The sequence below is a fragment of the Lates calcarifer genome, linkage group LG24 (assembly GCF_001640805.2).
Source record: "Lates calcarifer isolate ASB-BC8 linkage group LG24, TLL_Latcal_v3, whole genome shotgun sequence".
Classification (NCBI taxonomy): domain Eukaryota; kingdom Metazoa; phylum Chordata; class Actinopteri; family Centropomidae; genus Lates; species Lates calcarifer.
The window spans coordinates 4,468,314-4,489,610 of record NC_066856.1 but is presented as its reverse complement, the minus strand read 5'-3'; the positions used below and the strand labels follow the sequence as shown (position 1 = coordinate 4,489,610).

Below are 21,297 nucleotides of genomic sequence, written 5' to 3'. Positions count from 1 at the left end.
AAACAATCCAGTCTTGTTAAGATGTTTCAGAACTTGACTGTTGCACCAACCAATGCTGCCATCGGTACAATAACACCACAAGTATAAATATTCAACAGCCACATCCCTCTCCAGAATCAGTGGTCCTGTTTCTCAGGATAAGCAACAGAATGGAAACACTCTTCGTAGGGTGGAGAAAGATGTCTCAGAGATAGATGTCTCAAAATTTAGGCAAATACAATCAAAATAATTGCTAGATACTACTAGAAGTATGTTGTATGGGTGACTCAACGGCTGCACCCCAAGCCAGTTTTCCTCATGATAGCATTTTTACCTCTGTATTGTTAGCATGTTAATCAGTAATCAATAGATCAGTTTCTACAAATCCTCAAACCCAGTACAGTCTAAAATAAATGTGTTTGAGAGCCATGTAAAAAGGATAATTTGAAAAAGGGCAGTTATTCTGGAAACATACAGGATGTGAAAACCAAACCATGTAGTCTGCTGATTGAAAGTATTAATTTAATCAAATACACAAGAAAAAAAACACAAGAAAAAAGTCAACTAACTGCATGAAGCTTTTAACTTGCTTTTATGTTGCAGTTTTATTTCCATGTAAAATGTGATTTATACAAAACTTGAATAACTACACAGTCAAAGAATCATCACATTATTATCAAGTCTTTTTACATTATGTCAGAGCAACTTTACATAGAAACATGTATACAACAACATAATATTAAAACTAAAATGTAGTTACAAGCAGGCATTTGCAGGCTGGAGGCCATGTAGAAAATGGCTGGCCAATGAGCATGTTTAATACATTGCAGTTTAAAAAAAATACAGTGCAAACCACTTTTTTAGTTTCATTCAAAGTCATGAAAATTTAGGGCTGGTGTTTAAAGTTTGCCCAAATGTTGACGAGGTAGGAGACTATGGATCTTTCCTTCCTAATGTTGTCCCACAATCCAGCTTTTAAATTTTAAACATCAAAGGTGATGCAGACAGCTGAAATATGATGGGTGCAACATTTAATCAGTAATTTCAGTCTGATGGATGATACATGTTGATGAATGTGATTTTGTGAGATTTGATCATCAACATAATCATCCCCATGAAACTGCTATATAACACTACCTGTTCCGCACTGTTTGTGGGTGTTAGTTTAGTGCCGGAAGTTCAAATGTTTTGTTACTTTGGTTTACTTTGTTGGGCACCAGAGTGGAGAGTATTTTGTGTTACACAGTTTTCAGTGCAGGACAGTCTAATACAGGTAAAGAGTGGAAGTATAACAATATGCTTCACTGTCCTAAAATATTGATTGCTGTAGACTATGTAAAGGTGACAACTTGTGAAATCAAGAATTGTTCTTATTCTGCTTACTGTGACAATTGTGTTAATGCTACATATGTTTTGTGTTTACAGAAAATAAACAAAACTCACACCTGCATTTTGCATGTGTGGAAGTACAGAGGGCAGTAGGTCTGCACATGAACTGGTATCAGTTTAGAGTGTGAGCATATGGCTATTTTTTGGAGACAGTGTATTCTCTACCAGTGTAGACACAATACACTTTGAACTTGCAAAAGTACCAGTAGAAAAGAATCATTCATTCAGTTGACCAGTGCTAGCCTTTCACAAAATGCCAATCACCAAATTACCAAATAGTCAAACAAAGAATTTCAGGTCTGCTCTCAGAAATCAGTACAAAAAAAGTTTAGCTGAGTCAGTGGTTGTATTAAAGGATAATTTTTTTTTGTTTAGAAATTTTCTAACAGTTACAAAATATTACTAGTACGGCTGAGAGTTTGGTTTGGTATGCTCAGTGTGTCTGCAATTTATTTCTTTAAGCTAGAATCTGACAACTAACAATTTGGCGTACCTTTTGTGGACATGTTGGTTCTGCTGTTTTGACTGACAGAAATATGCCCCTTTAACCCTGGGAAGCGTTTCACCAGCATCTGTCTGAAGTAGCTTTGGAACTTTCTCCCCACAAATGTGTATAAGAAAGGACTGAAGCAAAAGTAAATGTAGGCAATGTTACGAGTGACTTGAAGTGCATATTTCCTTTTCTGCTTTTCCTCACAGGTAGAGTTTTCATCGTGCATCAGCATTACAATGTTGAATGGGGTCCAGCACATGAAAAACAACTAGGACAATGATGAATATCAGCCTAACTGTCTTGAACTTGGTGACTATCCTGGATGATAGCACAGTGATTGCAATCCTAGTGTAACAGTAGATAATAACAACCAGAGGGAAGATCAAGAAAATGAAAAGCTGGAGATAAAATCCAGATGTTCTCAGCTGCTCCTCATTAACATAAGGTAAATCACCTGGATACTCCTGACAGTATGTTTTGTTGTCGATGAAATGAATAAAAGTGTTGTGGAGAATCATTGGCTTGATGCACGCCAGGCTGCTGATCAGCCATACCACAGCACAGGACATTAGAGCATAGCTTCTGTTTCTCACTTGCAGTGTGCCCAAGGAGTGCACAACAGCAAGGTATCGGTCGAAGGTCAGAAGTGTTAGAAAGAGGACAGAACTGTAGAAGCCCAGATAGTAGACGCTGCCCACAATCTTGCACATAACCTTGCCAAAGATCCAGGTGGAGAGCTGCATGTAGACTGCTATAAAGGGAAGGCTGCTCATGAAGATTAGAGAGGAAAACACCAGGTTCAGCAGCAAGATGTTGGTCACAGTGGTCAGCTTCTCAAACCTAGGAGGTGGAGGCATAATACAGTGCATTATAAATGTTCCTTTCAGGCCAAGACCTAGAGATTTTGCTGAGTTCATCTTTAACATTGTCATTTGCGTTTCAACAAACAGGAATATTTTTACTTTTGCTTGCTTTCAAAGGTAGAGAGCAGTGGTGGAGACAAGGGAAAGGAGAGTTGGTAGACAGTGACAGAGTAGAGGTAACTCTTAGGGGCCTTTAGAGAGAGGAACTTCACCTGCTGAATAGCTACTGTATTCCTCTCTCTCTCTCTCTCTCTCTCTCTCTCTCTCTCTCTCTCTGGGCATAAGAATAAGAAGCTCCTAGTATGACTTCATTTCATACACTTCCAGTCAGTGTCTTTTTTCTGACAACCTGATGACATCTCCAGTCAAATCCACCAGTGCCCCAAATGGTGTAGAACTGAATCCTGTCATAGAACTGCTTCTCTCTTATGTCCCATGTACTCGGTCCATTCTGCCTCCCAAATGTCAGAAACTGTAACTGTTTCAGAGGTATTGATTCATTTGTATGTTCATATTGGAGCCTGTGGTCCTGTTGCATTATGATGAGGGGTTTTCCTGATATGTTGTCCACCCAGTTATAAAAACAGATGCTAGTGTACTACCCAGAATAGTGTACTAAAATGGAGCTGAATTTATGTTGAAATATTGAGTCATTCATCAACAATATTGGCAGAATATGGAGTTCTTATCAATTAACGTTTTAAAAATAACAACATGCAAAATTTACAATCATACCCATTTTTGTCCTACTTGTGATTAGCAATTTTTTGGCAATAGCTCTTCATTGTATTTACATTTTTGTTCACTGTAATTAATGCAAAATATGATAGTTTCCACTGTTAGTGGCAGAGTCTGTCATCCCTGAACTGGCTTTTCAATGCTTTTATGCAAACACACACACTATGCTTGCATGTAATCTAACACTGTTATGGTAAATTGGTCTCAGTGCTATCAACCTCACTGTGTAGTATTCATTCCCTTTCAGTTGCACTAAAGTTATAATAAAAAAAAAATCCTGCTACAGCTTCATGTTAAAAGAATAGTCATTTTTTATGCTTTTTTGTCAGGGCTTTATGCACTGCAAATTTAGACCACAGTTACTCATGGAATGATGGAAAAAGGCCAGTCACTGACTGACATCTTTACTGCGATGACACAAGTTTGCTCTGTTGCACTGCTGGCAGATTCACCAGTTGATTTTCTGGGGTAATCATGTCAAAATACCAGCTCAATAAGCATTTCCAGTTGTATTAATCCACACTTAATGCAGTCACAACAGTAGCCACAGCTGTTGCCAAATCAATGAGGACAACTGACAATACTGACTCATGAAAACTGTTGAAATGGGGATCATGCATGCTCCTCTAAACTGCTGAACCAAGATTGCAACCAAGATTCTTTTTAATTATTCCTACACTGAATGTGTTCATTGTTTTCATTTAAGCTTAAATCTTTGTTAGTCCACTCACCGATGGATGATGACCAGGACCAGCCCGTTGCCAAAAAGACTGAAGAGAAACATAAAGTAGTAAAGGGTGGATAGCTGAGCTCCCAGATTGTTGACACTGTCAGTAGAACATGGGGTGATCGGTGTAATCTCAGTATTGTAGTCGTAATCATATGTTGTAGTTTCCATCTCAGATATTAGCAGGAAAATCTGTCAGGAACACAAATGAAGCCATTAAACAAAATATTCACCACATGATGCAGTCAGTATGAATTTGAAATGCTAAAATAATTAATCCTTTAGAAATCTATAAGGTATGTAAGAGCAATTATTAAATACTGCACGTGTGCTCCAAGAGCTCTAAACAATGTGTGTAACTGAGAACCTCTGTGAAGCCTAGGAAATAAAAAAGTTGTTTGTGTGAATGAGGATCATGTTTAGCTGAGAGTACTTACTGCCTGGTTAGCAGAGAAGCTTCTGTTTGTTGTTTGACTGAAGACCAGAACTGACTAAGTGAAGTCTGTGTGTGTGTGTGTTCAGGGGGGACGGACTGACTGAAAGTGCAACATAGCAACACACCCTCAGGATCAAACCCCTCCTTGAACTGTTAAGTTCAGATTCTAAAGCTGTGGTCAGAGACAGAGTGAGTGAATCTGTGCACATCACATGTTAACATGACAGACAAAAACCCTTCTGACCATCCCTGAAGAATCTAGAGGAGTTAACACCATGAAGTAGAAAATTACTTTGAAAGACCACAGATGAAATTATCACACGTTAGGGAAGACCAAAGGGAAGACCAAATGTGTCCCAGAAAAGGATGTGACCCTGGGAACACAGCAGGGTGCTAAAGAGACTCTGCTAACATGAGTACTCTAAAAAACTGCTCTGCAGTCCAGCAGGTTCTAGTTCCAGTTAAATCATATAGTTAAAACTTGGTCTGTTCAGAACAAAAACAGCACTGCATTAAAAAAAAAATGAGACAGGATGTTTTGCTTCATGACTGTGAGACAATAAAATATGATCCAGAGAGGCCAGTTTGAGTCATCAGATGCCAAAATACTGTGCAGCAGTTTATATTACAAGTAGGAGGACAGGAACTCTACCAAGTTTCTTTATGATAGCATTTTTACTTCTATGGTGTTGTTTGGGAAACCTGTCCTGATTAGTAATTAAATCATGTGGTCCTGTTCTCTTAAAACATGCATAACTTGTATTTGAACTTCTCCTCAAACCCAGTACAGTCTAAAATGAACGTGTTTGGGAGCCACGTAAAAATGATTTGAAAACCAAAACATGTAGCCTGCTGATTGAAAGAGCTGATTCAATGAAATTGCCTAGCGTTACACAATCAAACACAAGAGCCAAAAATGAGCTAACTGCATGAAGTTTTCAACTCCCTTTATGTTGCTGTTTTCTTTCCATGTAAAATTAAGCAAGTTGATAATTTATTACTTATTATTTATAATAAAAAATAAATTAATTAAAAAATAAAAACAATAGGCCTCTGGCCTGCAAATGCTATTGTTGAGAACACACTCACTGAGAACAATGAGTGTGCATGCTTGATTCACTGTATAATAAAAAATACTTTGCAAACCACTTTTTCTTTCATGTGTGCATTTGTTGCACAATTAAATATACATTTAATAATGCACAATTTATTAAACTTACAGAATAGGAACTAAACTAACTATGCAACCTCCTCGTCAAATGGCTGATATAAGGCATTAGACGCCCTAAAATACTCAAAATGTCACAAAAGATACACAATATTTGTTTAAGAGTTTAGAATTAATGAACAAACAGAAAGAGGTGAGGCTGTCCAAGAGGAGTTAACCCTAGAACATTCCAAATACAACCAAAAGTGAAAATAAAAGCCTCACTACCTACTGCAGCACCCCGGAACCTATTGTTTTTAACAGCAATTTCTAATGTCTAATGTCTGGCCCAGTTGCCAGGTAGTTTTACACATGCTTCAGTAACACCAGTTTCTGAGTTAATACATGATGATTGATGATGATTGACGGTATGTGTCCCACAATTGCAAGAAATCTCAGGATTTTTTTTTATTTACAGAAAATAATCAAAACTCTATAATAATCTCACATACCCAGACCTACTGTATATATATATATATATATATACATATATATATAGCTCTGTGTCAGTGCTGGGGAATGGCCTAGCCCTACCCATTATCAAGCCCTTGTTTATTTTTCTTCAGATCTCAATCATCTTTGCAAAGCTAAGCCCGGGATGCAGCGAAGGTGCACCTGCAATAGAGTCAACAAACTTTTCTTTCATACAGGTTAGTGCAGTTGCAGAGTGCCAATAGTAAGGCAGAACAGATTAAAGAAGACAAAACAAATACAATGCTGAACATTAAAAACAGTAAAATATAATTTGCAACTTTAAAAGTAGAGTTAGTTACCTAAAAATTGGTTTAGATCAATAATGGTAAATAGATAAGCAGATAAATAAAATACAATTTAAAGAAAGAAGCATGAATAAAACCAAATGAAATAAAAGGATAAGAATAGAATAAAATCTGGTGAAGTGAGTAATGTCTATGAACCATACTTAATCAAAAGCCAGGCCGAAGAGATAGGTTTTAAGTTTGCGTTTAAAGATAAAGTTCAACACTATCCTCTCCTCTGAGGTCCTCAGCAGGCTATTCCAGCAGCTTGGGGCTTAGAAACTAAAAGCTGCCTCACCATATGTTTTTGTCCTGTACTTAGGGACAATTAATAGATTAGCGCTTGAGGACCTAAAGGGGCGTATCAATATGTTTTAAGCATGTGTGACAAGTAAGCTGGTCCAAGACTATGAAGTGCTTTAAAAACAAGTAGAATCTTAAAATCTACACGGTAACCAGTGTAATGACTTTAAAACAGGTGTGATGCGTTCTCTCCTTCTGGTCCTGGTCAGCACTCGGGATGCAGAGAGTTAGCTATAACCGTTTTATAGCATTTTTAGGCAGACCAGATAGGAGAGCATTACGTATTTAAAATAATTTGGTGATCAACTGTATCAAAAGCAGCATTCAGATTGAGTAGTACCAACACTGAAAGTGTATTTCCGTCCAGATGTAGCCTGATGTCATTGGTTACTTTTACTAAGGCTGTCTCAGTACTGTGATTGGCACGGAAACCAGACTGATACAATTCCAACTTGTTGTTTGAGTTAATAAAATTGGTTAATTGAATGCACACTAGTTTTTCTAAAATTTTGCTTAAGAAATGGAAGGATGGAGATTGGTCTATAGGTACTGGGTGCTGAGGAATCAAGGGTATTTTTTTAAAAAGTGGGTTTCACAAGTGCAGTCTTGAACGCTGTGGGGAAGATGCCTTGTTGCATTGAGAGATTAAAAACTGAGAGGATCTCATCAGACACTGAATTAAAAACATCTTTGAAAAAGGGTACAAGTGGAAGGTTTCAGTGTTGTCACCACTTCCCTGAGCATTTTAGCATCAACCAGTTCAAAACTCTCCAGCCGGGCTTCACACTGCATGCTTGGTGTTTCTTCAGTTGTCATGGCATATTGCTCTTTGACGTAGTCCACAAATTTGTCACATCTGGAGGCAATAAGATTGTTGCTATGGGTTGTAACGGGGTTAATGAGATGATCGATGGTGTTAAAAAGCACTCTGGTTAGAAAAACAGAATTGTCTAGCGGCCTGCTGCCTGTTTTACTATAAGGTTTAAATTTTTCTGCTAAGATTTCTTTATGCACATGTAATTTAGTTTTATGCCATCTGTGTTCTGCCTCTCTTTAATTTAGTAGTTTCATTGTTCTTCCAAAGCATGTTCCTTTTTGTAACCATTTTACCAATTTTGAGTGGTGCTACAGCATCATGGGCTGTAGTTTGAGCTTATTATTAAAAGCATCAAGGAGACAGCTGAGGATGTAGTCTGATTGGCAAGTGTCTAGTTTGAGCTCACTTCAGGAGTAAGACGGGATACTACTTTACTACTTGCTCTGTAGCAGTTGGTGGTGTACAGTAAAAAATATTTTTCAAAAATATACAGTGGCGGTCTGAGAGAGCCAGGTCAACAACTGAAGACATTTATCTCTAACCCATATGAAATTACCAGGTCTAAAGTGTGACCCAGATTATGGGTTGGCTCATTAACATGCTGTTTAAAATTCATACAATCTAATAGATTTTAAAACTCCTTCTCTTTGTTATCTGTCTTATTATCAACATGTATATTAAAATCACTGATTAAAATGGAGCTGTCATATTTAGTGTGGATGTATGTGAGTAAATCAGAGAAATCAACCAAGAAAAGCAGAGAGACAGAGTTTTGGCGGTCTATAGATTGTTACACATAACAACTGTGTTGTATTCAAATGAGGAAAACAGTCCAAGGTCAATGTCTCTGCCCTTCATGCTTTTGGATGTGTATTGTGGCTGTTCCACTGCCTTTCCTACCTTCTCTACATGAAAGGGAGAAAACATAATTTGCAGGACAAGCTTCAGTAAGTGTTGCTGGTGCATGCATACCCAACCAGGTTTCAGTGAGAAACAGACAGTCTAGGTCATTGTCAGAAATAAGCTCATTTATATAAAATGATTTGTTAGATAATGCCCTTATGTTAAAAAGAGCCATATTTAGTTTTGATGATGTCTGGACTAGAGTTTGTGTTTTGATGTGTAAAATTTGGTCTGATAATAATATTCATACTAGAATATAGTTCACCTGGACTGAAATATCCATGATCATTAAAATAACAAAAACTCTGTGGAAATGAAGTAGAATCGATTGAGGTGCTACACAATCCATACCTGTAGGGGGAATCAGAGCTTGAGGAACATGAGGGCAGAGGGGGGTTGACCACGATTGTGCCCACACAGGCACAGGTGTTTTGAGTAATCAGTCATTCATGTGGAGAAGTTGAGACGCAGTCAACACCACAGTGTGTAGTCCGTCTCTTTTAATAAAAAAAGGCAAGGTGGGGGGGGCTCCCTAAAGAGATTAAAATTGTTAATGTAAAGAAGTCTGTGTGTGGAGCAGTGTGAGTGGAGCCATGTGTGCTGGCTGAGAAGTCTGGAGAACCGGCCCATCCCGTGGCCTAGAGTGGGAATGGGACCAGAGATGAAGAAACTTTTCCCAGGGTGGCCTTTCAGCAAGTTAAAGAGATGGGTAAAGTCACGTTTCAGCAGTTCAGACTGCTGGCGACTGTACCAACACGAATCACAAGCTTGGCTGCAGTGGGATGGTTTTCCCAAAGGCTGGGGATTTTTTCAGTCAGGTCATTCACAGTTGCTCCAGGAAAGCACAGGATTTTTTTGTGAGCTTTCAGCTCATCCCTGATGATGGAATCACCGACAATAGGTATCGTCGACAATAGGTGTCGTCGGGGCAGGTGATTCCAAGGCAGGAGTTTCTGCATGAGGAACCCTCCTGGACTGCAGAGCTGTGGTAGTGATGACCTCTCTCTCAGACTTGAGGGATGGTTTCCCTGCCAGCCCAGGACAAGGAAGACCTCCAGAGCGTCTGATCACAGCCTTTTTCAACATTTTACGTCGGTCAGAGGATGTCTTTACCTGGGATGAGGGCCGTTGGATTTGCTCCAAGGAAGAAAGTCCAGCCACAACTGTTAGCTGTGGGGGGCGAGGAGGTTACAGTGTCCACTGGACAAATCGGAGCCATAGGAACAACACCCAGGTGGTTAGGAGCGTCGTCTGTCTGTGATTTTTTTGTTTGCTTTCTGAAGCACTGCAAAATTGTCGCAGGCCAAAGATGGCATGATTGTAAAATCCAAGAGGCGATGTCTTAAAAACTTTTATAAAAGTGATTGGCTGGATTAGCTAGCCGACAGGCTAAAAACAAACCAGGATGTCCAGGGTGAGTTACTCCATTCACTTGTAGGGTGACTAAAATCTTAACTTAGTAGGTAAAACGACAAGGAACTGTAGTACTAAAAAGTGTGACGTAAAATCTTTTCTTAAAACTTGATTAAGCCTCAAAATATGCGAGAATTCCTCTCAAGCAGAGTACAACGCCTCTTCCTCTCTTCCTCTCTTAACTCAGACTGACACTGTAGTGACACCTTGCTAGTGTTTACCACAGCTGTTACACACCAGGGCTATTTCTCTGCACTGATCCTTTAACAACTTCTTCCTGTTATTGCTTTTGTACTTATACTTACAAGATATTGTTTGTCAGACTGACACTACAGTTACTGTAGCTAGCCCACTGACTGTCTTGGGTGTGGTGTGTGCGTGTGCTTCATATCTTCATATCTTTTCTATGTTATTTTATCAATCATTCTATATAAGTAACCTCCTTAGCTGCTGCTAATGATTTGCTGGTTGCTTGTTGTTAACATGCAAGTCACAGTAACTGACCTGTAGTAAGTTATTTTAATTACCAAGTCAATAATACATATTCCTTTTTTCAATGTCAATGTATTTCATTATTGCATAGTCAGCAGTCAGACATTACAACATGGGTGTGTGTCTGCATTTTGTTCGTTATCATTTAAACATTTCCCCAACCTCCCCCAACTTCCACTGAAATTGCACCATACTGCACTTCTTCTTTCCTCCGATTTGCAAAACATGTTTAATCTACCAGTATTCAGTGCAATAATGTCAGACACATCTGACTTTTCTTTGGCCTTGACTTTGCTCATGACATAGCAAAAAAAAAAAAAAAAAAGCATGGAAAGACCTCTTATCTGAAAGCATCACTTTCTGCTGAAGCCCCTATTCATTCTTGACAGCCTGATGTTTTTTCTTCCCTCTCTACTCCAGCAAAAAACGGCAGAAATTTAAGCTTGGGTTACAATTTATCACTGAGCAACATGCAGGGAGGGTAGTTTTCAGGTGATCTGCCAAAGCTTAAAAATTGAACTAGGGATGCTCCGATACCACTTTTTCAAACCGATACGATACCGATACTTAGATCTGAGTACTTGCCGATACCGAGTACCGATACGAGTACTTATTAATGCCATTATACTTCGTATATTTACTTGAAAACGTGTTTTATTTTCATCAGATATTGTTTCATTCTCTGGCTGTAAGAAATTGCTGTGACTGACATTTGAACATCCCATTATATATGGCACTGCCACACATTTTACTCAAATAGAAGTAACTGTAACTGTTAAAGTACTGTTATTGACAATTTAGTATTCAACTGTATCTTTTTTTAACAAACAGAACATCTTCAAGGCAGGAGTAGGCTGAGGCGGAATGTTTAAAATGTCCAACTATTTTCCGTCCGACTGCCACAGCATCAGCCACGCTCCTCTGTGCTAAAAGCCCCTCATTAACAGCCAGTTGGAGGGTGTGTGCGACACACGGCAGGCTAGGGAGTCCAGCGTCACTCATGGCTTTGATCATGTTTTTCGCATTATCACGTAGCACAACATGAACAGAACTTTTAGGGATCCCCCATGTCTGAAGCATGTCAACAAACACACCTGCGATGGCTTGGCTGGTGTGCGAACCCCTAAACTGTTTTGCATGCAGGACGACTCTTCACAGTAAAATCCTCGTCAATCTGCTGTGCAGTTAAACTGATAAGGGACACCGGGCTAACGCTGCTTGTCCAAATATTAGTGGTGAAACTGAGGGCCAAAATGTCTTGCAACAGGCTGCGGATGTGCCTTTTCACAAAGTCGTGTAGCTTTGGCAACACTGTGTCAGTGATGTGGTGTTGGCTAGGGATCTCATACCTCAGCTCCAGTACGCTGAGACAATGTCTAAATCCCACATTATCAACAGCTGACAATGGCTGGTCATCAAGAGCAATGTACTGGGTCAGAGCCTCTGTTATTTTCACTGCATACGGGTTGTCTCTTAACATCTTCTCCCTCTTCTCCAGAGTTTGCTGCAAAGTTGGTTGTTGCTGTTTGTCATTATTAGCAAACGCTTTGAACCTGGCATCGTGTTGGTTTTTTAGATGTCTTATCAGATTGCTTGTGTTGAAAGTACTCGTTTTCGTTCCTCTTCTTGACAGCTTTGCAGAGCATAATTTGCAGTACGCTTTACTTTAGTCACCATCCTCCACTTTGAAATACCTCCACACCACCGACATTGCTCCTCTTGCTCTCACTTAGCACCTGACTGCCCAAGTGAACATCACGCTGCTATAAAGTGGTATCAGGCTGTGGTATCGGAACGAGTACAGGAACAGGGTAACAGGGCATCCCTAAATTGAACCTATGCTAGAATCAAACTAGACAATGTGATGAATAATGATGTTCACATCATGTGGCTGATTAAGCTTGGTCGTTGTGGTTATTCTTATTATTTTCACGTGTAAGCCACAACTGCTCTTTAATTGTAAATAACATATTCAGTATACTGAAGATTGATGTGTTCTAAGCAAAACTGCATTAAGGGGTCAGTTCACCCAAAATAATGTTTTCTCACCTAATTGGAGTGTTTTTTTATTAGGTGTAGCAGTACAATGTAATCCATTACAACTGTTCAGCCTTGACTTTTATGATGTCCAGTACGGTCAGTTTCCGTGTATATACAATAATATTTCAGCACTGAGGTCATAGGGACGTTGTTATATTGGACTGCATTATATTCAGAGGTGTTTGCAATGTAACAATACTGCCCTTTAAGTCCGGTTCATCACAAAAGTTCTTAGCTTTTAGTGTCTTTCTGGCATTTTATTATTATGAATGCCAATGATTCACAATAAAAGCTTGTTAAGAAATTACGTTTCTGTCCACTGAAATGTTAAAGGGCTTTTAATTTGAAATGACCTTTGGAAGTCTTGAGTTTTTATAAACAGCGTAATGCAGTAACTTTAGCAGGAGATGTGGGAGTTGATCAAAATGAGACTTTTGCAGGTCATTTGGTCATAATTCAAAGTATTGGACAAAACAAAATTTTAAACTGATGATGGTTCTAGGTGAACAGACAGGGGATCACTAATGTTGTTACAGTTCGTCCTGAGGAGAACATGAATGCATGTACTGAATTTGATGGTAATCCATTTATCCAAAAGTTGTTAAAACAAAAATCAGGGTATCACCAAAATCATTTCAATGATTAATCCTCTGTGGATCATGAATGTCTGTAAAAAAACAATCAAATTATCCTGATCAGTAAAACAGTCTCTTTTGAACATGATCATGAAAAACTTGTATTTGAACTTCAGCCAGCACTCTAAAGTCTGGAAATATACAGGATGTGAAAACCAAAACATGCAGCCTGCTGATTTGAAAGTACTGATTTAATCAAATAGCTTAGCATTACACAAGCAAACACAAGAGCCGAAAATCAACTAACTGCATTCATTTTTCACTCTCTTTGATGTTGCAACTTTTCACTCACAGCTCACTGTTTTTTTCAGTGTAAAATGTGATTTATACAAAACCTGAATAACTACCCAGTCAATGAATCAACACATTATTATCAAGTTTTTTTACATCACTTAAGAGCCATTTCACAAAGGACATATATCATTATAAACATGTAGAATAAAAAATCTGTAAAAAGTAAAAACATTAGAAACAACATCATCGTCAAAACAAATGTAGTTCCAAGCAGGAATTTTCAGGGTGGAGGCCATGTAGAAAACGACAACAATGACTGTGCATGCTTGATTCATGTATAAAATACAGCGCCAGTTTTGCAGGGTGATACAGGCAACTGTAATATGATGGATGCAACATTTAATCAGTCGTTTCAGTCTGATGAATGACAGCTGTTCATGAGGCAGTGTGAGTTTGTGATATTTGATCATTAACATATTCATAACATAATTGCTATACAAGGCTACCTGTTTGTGAGCAAGTTTCATTTAATTTTCAGGTGACAATGGTGTAGGACACACTAATATGGGTAATAAGTGGACGTAAAATGCTGCATTGTCCTCTTAGAATATTGAGGTGTAGACTACATAAAGTTGACAACTTAAGAAATCAAGAGTTGGTTTTCCCCAGTTCTTACTACATGTGTTTTATATTTACAGTAAATAAACAAAACTCATTTGTATGTTTTATCACAACAGTAGCAAAAATAAGAAATAACCTTCAGACAATTAAAAAACCTGAATAAACTACAGCGGCAAGTATTAACTCAGCAAGCAGCAGGAATAATATCCATGACTAGGCTAACAAGCACTAGTCTACTCTTTGACTCTGATACATGAATGTCTGACAGGCCTGGTATCAACAGCAGCCAAGTCAAGCCAGGGTGTAGTTCTGAACAGTGCCTAAAGTGCTTACATTTATATGGCCGTTAGTTTGGTAATATATAAAGGTGAGAGCTTTTGTCAGTGCTGGACTTAAGAGTGCAAGCATGGTGACAGTGCTTTCTCTACCAGTGACTATTTTTCATGTCAAAAACTAGAATAAAACTAAATATAAAGAAACCTTTGAAAACTGTGTTGAAATTTATGCAAAGTCTTATTCAACAGCCCATAGCTCCTGATTAGTGAAAGAGTTTCCTCCACTGCTCAAAATATCTCTTGTTCAGAGGTTGATTAAGCCCTGTTGCACTTGCATTGCTGTTAATAAAAAATGCATTGCAAAGTTATGTCTCTGTCAGTAATGTTATATGGCATCACCTACTGATTTATGGACTTTCCTTCTAGAAATTGACTAAAGAAATATCACAGTTGATGTTATCTGACGATAGATGAGCTCCTATCACATGAAACCCAGTTACTTCCTGTTCTGCAGTGAACAGCACACGTAGCTGCAGTGATGCTAGCTTAGATAGAACAACTGTAGTATTTTAGATGAGAGAGCACGGTTCTGTTCGCAGTAGAGATATGTAACCTGTAACAACTGTACAAAAGATTGCCACAGCTATAGCCTCAAAATGCTGCACTGTAACAGAAATAAAGAGGGAATGGTTTGATATGACATTAAATGCAAAAACATCTCTCTAAAGCAAAGCAATGAAATCTAAAATACTTCTCAGTAAATTAGGAGCCATGAAAATGATCTTCTAATTTAAGGTAACAACTTTTTATTTGCCTTTCATTGGGCTGTAGGACTCAGCCCAGTATTCCTTTGGAATAACATTCATTCTGACTGAATTTGCAGGATATGCCAATGCAAGAAGTAGTGTGCCTTTTATATAGCAAAGTGGAACCCCGGGGTTTGCATCTTGTCTTATCTAAGTGTTTAGTTCAGAAATCCATTATCTCAGCTTTTATCCTACTATATGCAAAACTATATCCCTACTGCACCTTGACACTCCTAAAAGAACTGACTTATTACTTCCTTCAGTTGTTTGTAAAACCATGGTTAGTTGAACACATGGCCGCACTGAGAAATAAAGGGTTTCCCAATCCTAAAACTCATTTGGCGTACTTTTTGTGGACATGTTGGTTCTGCTGTTTTGACTGACAGAAATATGCCCCTTTAACCCTGGGAAGCGTTTCACCAGCATCTGTCTGAAGTAGTTTTGGAACTTTCTCCCCACAAATGTGTATAAGAAAGGACTAAAGCAAAAGTAAATGTAGGCAATGTTACGAGTGACATGGAGTGCATAGCCCATTTTCTGCAAATGATCACAGGAACCACCTTCATCATGTAACAGCGTTACAATGTTGAATGGGGTCCAGCATATGAAAAACGACAGGACAATGATGAATATCAGCCTGACTGTCTTGAACTTGGTGACTATCCTGGATGATAGCACAGTGATTGCAATCCTAGTGTAACAGTAGATAATAACAACCAGAGGGAAGATCAAGAAAAGGAAAAGCTGGAGATAAAATCCAGATGTTCTCAGCTGCTCCACATTAACATAAGGTAAATCACCTGGATACTCCTGACAGTATGTTTTGTTGTCGATGAAATGAATAAAAGTGTTGTGGAGAATCATTGGCTTGATGCATGCCAGGCTGCTGATCAGCCATACCACAGCACAGGACATTAGAGCATAGCCTCTGTTTCTCACTCGTGATGCACTCAAAGAGTACACAACAGCAAGGTGTCGGTCGAAGGTCAGAAGGGTTAGAAAGAGGACAGAACTGTAGAAGCCCAGATAGTAGACGCTGCCCACAATCTTGCACATAACCTTGCCAAAGATCCAGGTGGAGAGCTGCATGTAGACTGCTATAAAGGGAAGGCTGCTCATGAAGATTAGAGAGGAAAACACCAGGTTCAGCAGCAAGATGTTGGTCACAGTGGTCAGCTTCTCAAACCTAGGAGGTGGTCATTTAGACAGTTATTAGAGAAAAACAGATGATGTGGTTCAAGCATTTTTGACAGTAACATTTCACACCATCATGAGATGGTTTCAGTGGAATCTTTGCATCTTTGGTTTGGTTGGTGGCAGTGAACTACATCTGCAGATCTGAAGTTTTGTGAAGTGCGGCATGAATTGGGTGTCTATAACAAGCAGAGCTGTTTTGTAATCTGTTGATTGACAAATGAATTCTACATACTGTAGAATCTAAAATAGAGGAAGTTGGTTTTAGCTCAACTGTTCCACTTTCTTGGTGGTGTGGTAAGAGAAGTAAGTCGTTGCAGTGCATTGCCATTTACAACGTGATACTACAGCTCATACCTACTCATACCTGTCTTACATCACCACTTTCAATTGTTAAAAGAAGCACTAGGATTTGTCAAAGTCAGAAATGTAAGTCCTACAAACAAGGATTTAGAAGCTTAGAGCCCTGAGAAAGGGTGTTATAACATAACATGACTGTTGCAGATAATGGATTGATAGACTCATCCAGCTGGTTCAGGCTTTGTGCAACTGGGTCACATCTGCACTGGTTTCCATTTCAAAATAAAAGTTTTACCTCCAGCTCAAAAAGTTAATGTGAATGTGATTAGACAAATTTGTCAGTGCTGTATGCACCATAAATGATGAATGGCATGAACAATGGAAAAAGGCCAGTCCTTAACTACTTTATTAAAATGATGTGAATTTGTTACATTTCTGCTAAACAATAAATAGAAAATAAAATAAGTACAATTTGAATCATAGCTTCAATCGAAGTTCATGGTAAAGATTGAGCACAGTCTAAAGTGTAAATTAGACAGTAGCTAGTTTACTGACTGACCCATCATAAAAACTGCTCAAATGGGGGTCATGCACACTTACAACTGCTAAACCCAGAATTTGCCTGGGATGGATTCTTTTCAATTGCCCCAGCACCACGTAATCATTGTTTTCATTTAAGCTTAAATCTTTGTTAGTCCACTCACCGATGGATGATGACCAAGACCAGCCCGTTGCCAAACAGATTGAAGAGAAACATAAAGTAGTAAAGGGTGGATAGATGAGCTCCCAGATTGTTGACACTGTCAGTAGGACATGGTGTGATCGGTGTAACTGGTGAAGTCTCATTGTAATCACCATAGTCATAATCATTTGCTGTAGCTGTCATCTCAAATATTAGCAGGAAAATCTGTGAGAGACAGAAATGAAGCCATCAAACAAAATATTCTCCACATGATGCAGTCAGTATGAAGTTGAAATTATAAGATTATCAGTCCTTTTGAAATCATTTAAGGTATGCATTAAATTCATGTCATGCAAAAAAAGAGCTGTAAATCAATACAACTATAAAAATGTGTGTAACTGAGAACTCCTGTGAAGCCCAGGAAATAAAAGCAGATGTTTGTGTGAATGAGAATCAAGCTGAAGTGAGAGTACTTACCGCCTGGTCAGCAGAAAAGCTTCTGTTTGTTGCCTGACTGAAGACCAGAACTGACTGACTCAAAATAAGTTAGTCACTACAATAAGTAAGATAAGTAAGATAGCTATGAAAAGGAAGTACCACAGAAAGTGTGTGTGTTTGTTAAGTGTGTGTGTGTGTGTGTGTGTACAAGTGGGAGGGATTGGCTGAAAGTAGGAGGACAGGGGTTTATAACTCTGTAAACTAAGATGGCAGATGTTTAAAACTGCCAGATAAACAACAGATTACATACTAATCTCCCAGAAATGTGCAGCGTCACCTAGTTGATTGGTGACTGCAGTTGAACTGTCAGATGAACAATATGTTCTCACTTTCTGCAGTGCTTTGACTTGACTATGGTTGCATGAAACATGCTTTCAGTCACGGAAGATTTGGCAGTGAAATCACTTCAAGAAAAACATTGTGTTAGGGTTCATAAAAAGCTTAGTATTAATTCTGACATGACACAAGCTCCACCCTCCTGCATGAAAGTCTGCCATGCTACACATCCATCCACCACACTGACCTCTGACTTTAATTCCTGACTTTTATCTGAGACATGAGGGGCACAGTACTTCTGCAGAGACACTCGACATTGGCACTGGACATCAGGTGAAGTGTGCAATATAATGCAATTTGGACATAAACTGCAAGGCTACAAAATACTGGTACTGTGAACCTTTATTATAGTTAACATAGTTTATCATTTATCCATTATCCATCCAGCAGGTAAAGAGGATTTTATATGATCAAAATATCTAATAAAAAGGCAGCTGTTGTAAATCTTGAGAGCACCATTTGTATGTTGGAGATAGGCGTTACGCTGGGTGGAAATATTACAGCTGTTTACAATTAACAGAAAGAGAGGTACAGCTTTGTCTAATGCTGGTATACCCATATTATTCTTGTATTTCATCATACAAGTGTAATTAATATATAAAATTGTACTAAAATATTCCCCATGATTTTTCTCTTTCAGTGAAAATCTATGTTTGTTAGGACAGAGAAAAATAAAGAGGAAGGCATTTGACTGTCACAATGTCACTGGTGATGAACATACACAATGTTAGCAGAATATGTATCATTCATTCAAAACATTCAGATCAGTAAGCATCACAACTACCATGATATTAGACTAGATTACATGCATGTTGTTTACTGGGTATCTGAGTAGCCCCCGTGTAAAACCCAGAGAGAACTCTGACCTACTCAAGTCATTATATCCTTGTTGGATGTGACATCATATCTTTCCAGCTGCACTGTATTGCACAGCAAACAGATTTTGCATGACACCTTGTGTATGATAGTAAATGGTGTCCTTTGGCAACTTACTCACTGGCTCAAGTCAAGGGTGTGGACAGTCCTCCTTCCACTTCACACACTACTGTTGCTGAAGCAGTTGCAGCTGTTGACTTGAGAAAGCCAGCTCCACGCCCAACACTGAAAGACCTGGAGACTGAAAATGACAGCTAGTCAGGCACCAAAAAACATTGTACTATCACTTGTTTAAAAGGGAGAATCTCAACAGACCACTATGACCTGCAAGTCGAGAATCATGTGATCAGTGGCCAAGCAAGCATGACTTCTGGTATGCTAATGTTTTTACTCCCTGCAAACCAACTACTTTTGGTTGTGCAAGCTGTTATTGCAAATATGTCTAATGACGTAATGACTCCTCTGGGTTTGACAATGATGTTTTTCAAGATGTACTAACCGCACCCATGTTACGGTATGCATTTATATACTGTTTGTCTACCAGCACTTTTGATATATGAAATATTTAAAAAGGGAATACCTTTTATTATCATTTTTAAAATTAGTTTCTGCTGAATACGACTCTATATGCATGTCAGTTCAAATTTCAACTGGTGGAAAATTAATCACTGAATCCAAAACAAACACAACATAATCTAATCATGATCATATAACGGAGAGATACTGTGGCCAGTTACCAAGAAAAGAAAAAAGAATCCATTTCCTTAGAAACTTGCAACTCTCTTATGCAATGAAAATAAAAAAGATTACTCAGTAGTTCCCAGCTGTCTTTCCTGTTTGTCACAGATAGTGTATGTTGACATTACTAGACTACATCAGAAAAAAACTATACATTTTCAAGTAATAGCAGGGGAGAAAATAAATGAACTTATGTGCACTTTAAATATTTCCATGATATAATTTGCATTATCTATATAATAAATCAGTACAACAGCATAGTCACACTATCTCAAATTGTAGCACTTTTTTTTTCCTGCTGCAGATGTGTAACATTAAGGATGGGGGAAGGATTGTCATCTGTGTGTGGAAACATCAGCAGGAAGCGTTGAGACTGTGATTCTTTCCTAATCTTGCTTTTCTTCTAATTCCAAAGAAATTCCATGGTGAGACCACAAATCAGCAAGACCTTATTTGTCTCTCGATGACTTCACTATCCTGTCTGTGGCTCTCAGCTCTCAGCTCACTGGCTCCTACTAAGAACTTTTTAAAAACAGTTTACAAATTTATAGTTTTCTTTGTTGTCATTTTTTCTAAAATAGCTGATAACTGTACTAACATATGTTAATCAATCAGGAAAACAGAATACATTTTTAGGGAAACATTTTTTGCTCTGGTGCAGTGATTCTCAATGAACCTAGAAAATATTAAACCAAAACTAACTAAACTAAACTTAATTGAGAAATGGTGAGATAAGATTTAATGGAACTTATGTACAATAATTCACTTACACCTGAGGTTTACAGAACAAACTGATTAATTAATAATGAAAACAACCTGTAGAACTCTTATATGGGTTGTTGTAGAGGCCTATGATGAACAATCTGTGTTAGGTTGGCAGCTTTTTGACCTTGTGGACAGTAAAAAAAAAAAAAAAAAGCATATTGTATGACTTTTTGATATTGTGTACATCCTATATATCGTCCTATAATTGTTGATTTTATTTGCATGTAATTGAAATGCACCTACTATCCTAGCATCTCGGATTTTGTAAAAAAAAAAAAGTCTAAATAAACTGTTATTTCAACTGTTATTGCACAATATATCACCTATAACATACATTTCTGTTTCTTGATGCTCTAAGAAAAGCACCTGAGAAGATGTTTGGCAGTTTCCTGTTAGAAATCATAGGCAGGAAATCTATGCATAATCTCTAAAGAGATAAAAGAGCATCTACAGAATCTCAGACGTCATCAACACTGCATGATGGAGTTTGCGGGGTGAAACTGTGGAAATGTAATTTTTGCAATCAGTAGATCATGATTTTCTTTTTGTCATGCTTGTGCCTCAGCAGTGGAGCTGATTTTGAAGAGGTGTTGTAGTCAATGCAGTGTTTATTAGTCAGAGAATCTTTTTATTTTTATTTTACATTTTGTCAAAAATAGCAGATGGATACTAATTTGTCCCCACAGAGGGTACAATAATGTTTAGAAGCAAAGAAGATTAAACCTGAATTCCCACCCACTTCCTTTTAACCACCAGGTTTATTTAAAGCACACTGATAT

The 21,297-nt window shown here is 38.2% G+C and overlaps 2 protein-coding genes across 3 annotated transcripts; both read right to left on the bottom strand.

Moving 5' to 3' along the window:
• Positions 1 to 552: 552 nt before the first annotated feature.
• LOC108881550 (C-C chemokine receptor type 3-like) lies at positions 553 to 4,741 on the bottom strand. Its single transcript, XM_018673624.2, is given in 4 exon segments — positions 553 to 2,129; positions 2,131 to 2,701; positions 4,194 to 4,381; positions 4,627 to 4,741. Coding segments are annotated over 3 exon segments (1,023 nt in total). The 5' UTR covers positions 4,361 to 4,381; positions 4,627 to 4,741; the 3' UTR covers positions 553 to 1,844.
• An 8,625-nt stretch (positions 4,742 to 13,366) lies between these two features.
• On the bottom strand, positions 13,367 to 19,365 carry LOC108881547 (C-C chemokine receptor type 3). 2 transcript variants are annotated; one of them, XM_018673620.2, is made up of 3 exons: positions 19,137 to 19,365; positions 17,328 to 17,530; positions 13,367 to 16,315 (listed from the first exon to the last, which is right to left on the bottom strand). In XM_018673620.2, the coding sequence occupies exons 2-3, from the start codon at positions 17,507 to 17,509 to the stop codon at positions 15,457 to 15,459; spliced, it is 1,041 nt and encodes a 346-aa protein (XP_018529136.1). In that variant the 5' UTR covers positions 17,510 to 17,530; positions 19,137 to 19,365; the 3' UTR covers positions 13,367 to 15,456. The 2 variants fall into 2 exon arrangements, with proteins under 2 accessions (XP_018529136.1, XP_018529135.1); XM_018673619.2 differs by lacking the exon at positions 19,137 to 19,365 and adding an exon at positions 17,783 to 17,945.
• Positions 19,366 to 21,297: the final 1,932 nt, after the last annotated feature.

What these genes read in the sequence shown, in the direction of transcription:
- LOC108881547 (XM_018673620.2), bottom strand. Translation starts at nt 17,509, where the DNA reads ATGACAGCTACAGCAAATGATTATGACTATGGTGATTACAATGAGACT. An exon ending in GTCTTGGTCATCATCCATCG is followed by an intron (nt 16,316 to 17,327) that starts GTGAGTGGACTA and finishes ACCACCTCCTAG; the next exon opens with GTTTGAGAAGCTGACCACTG.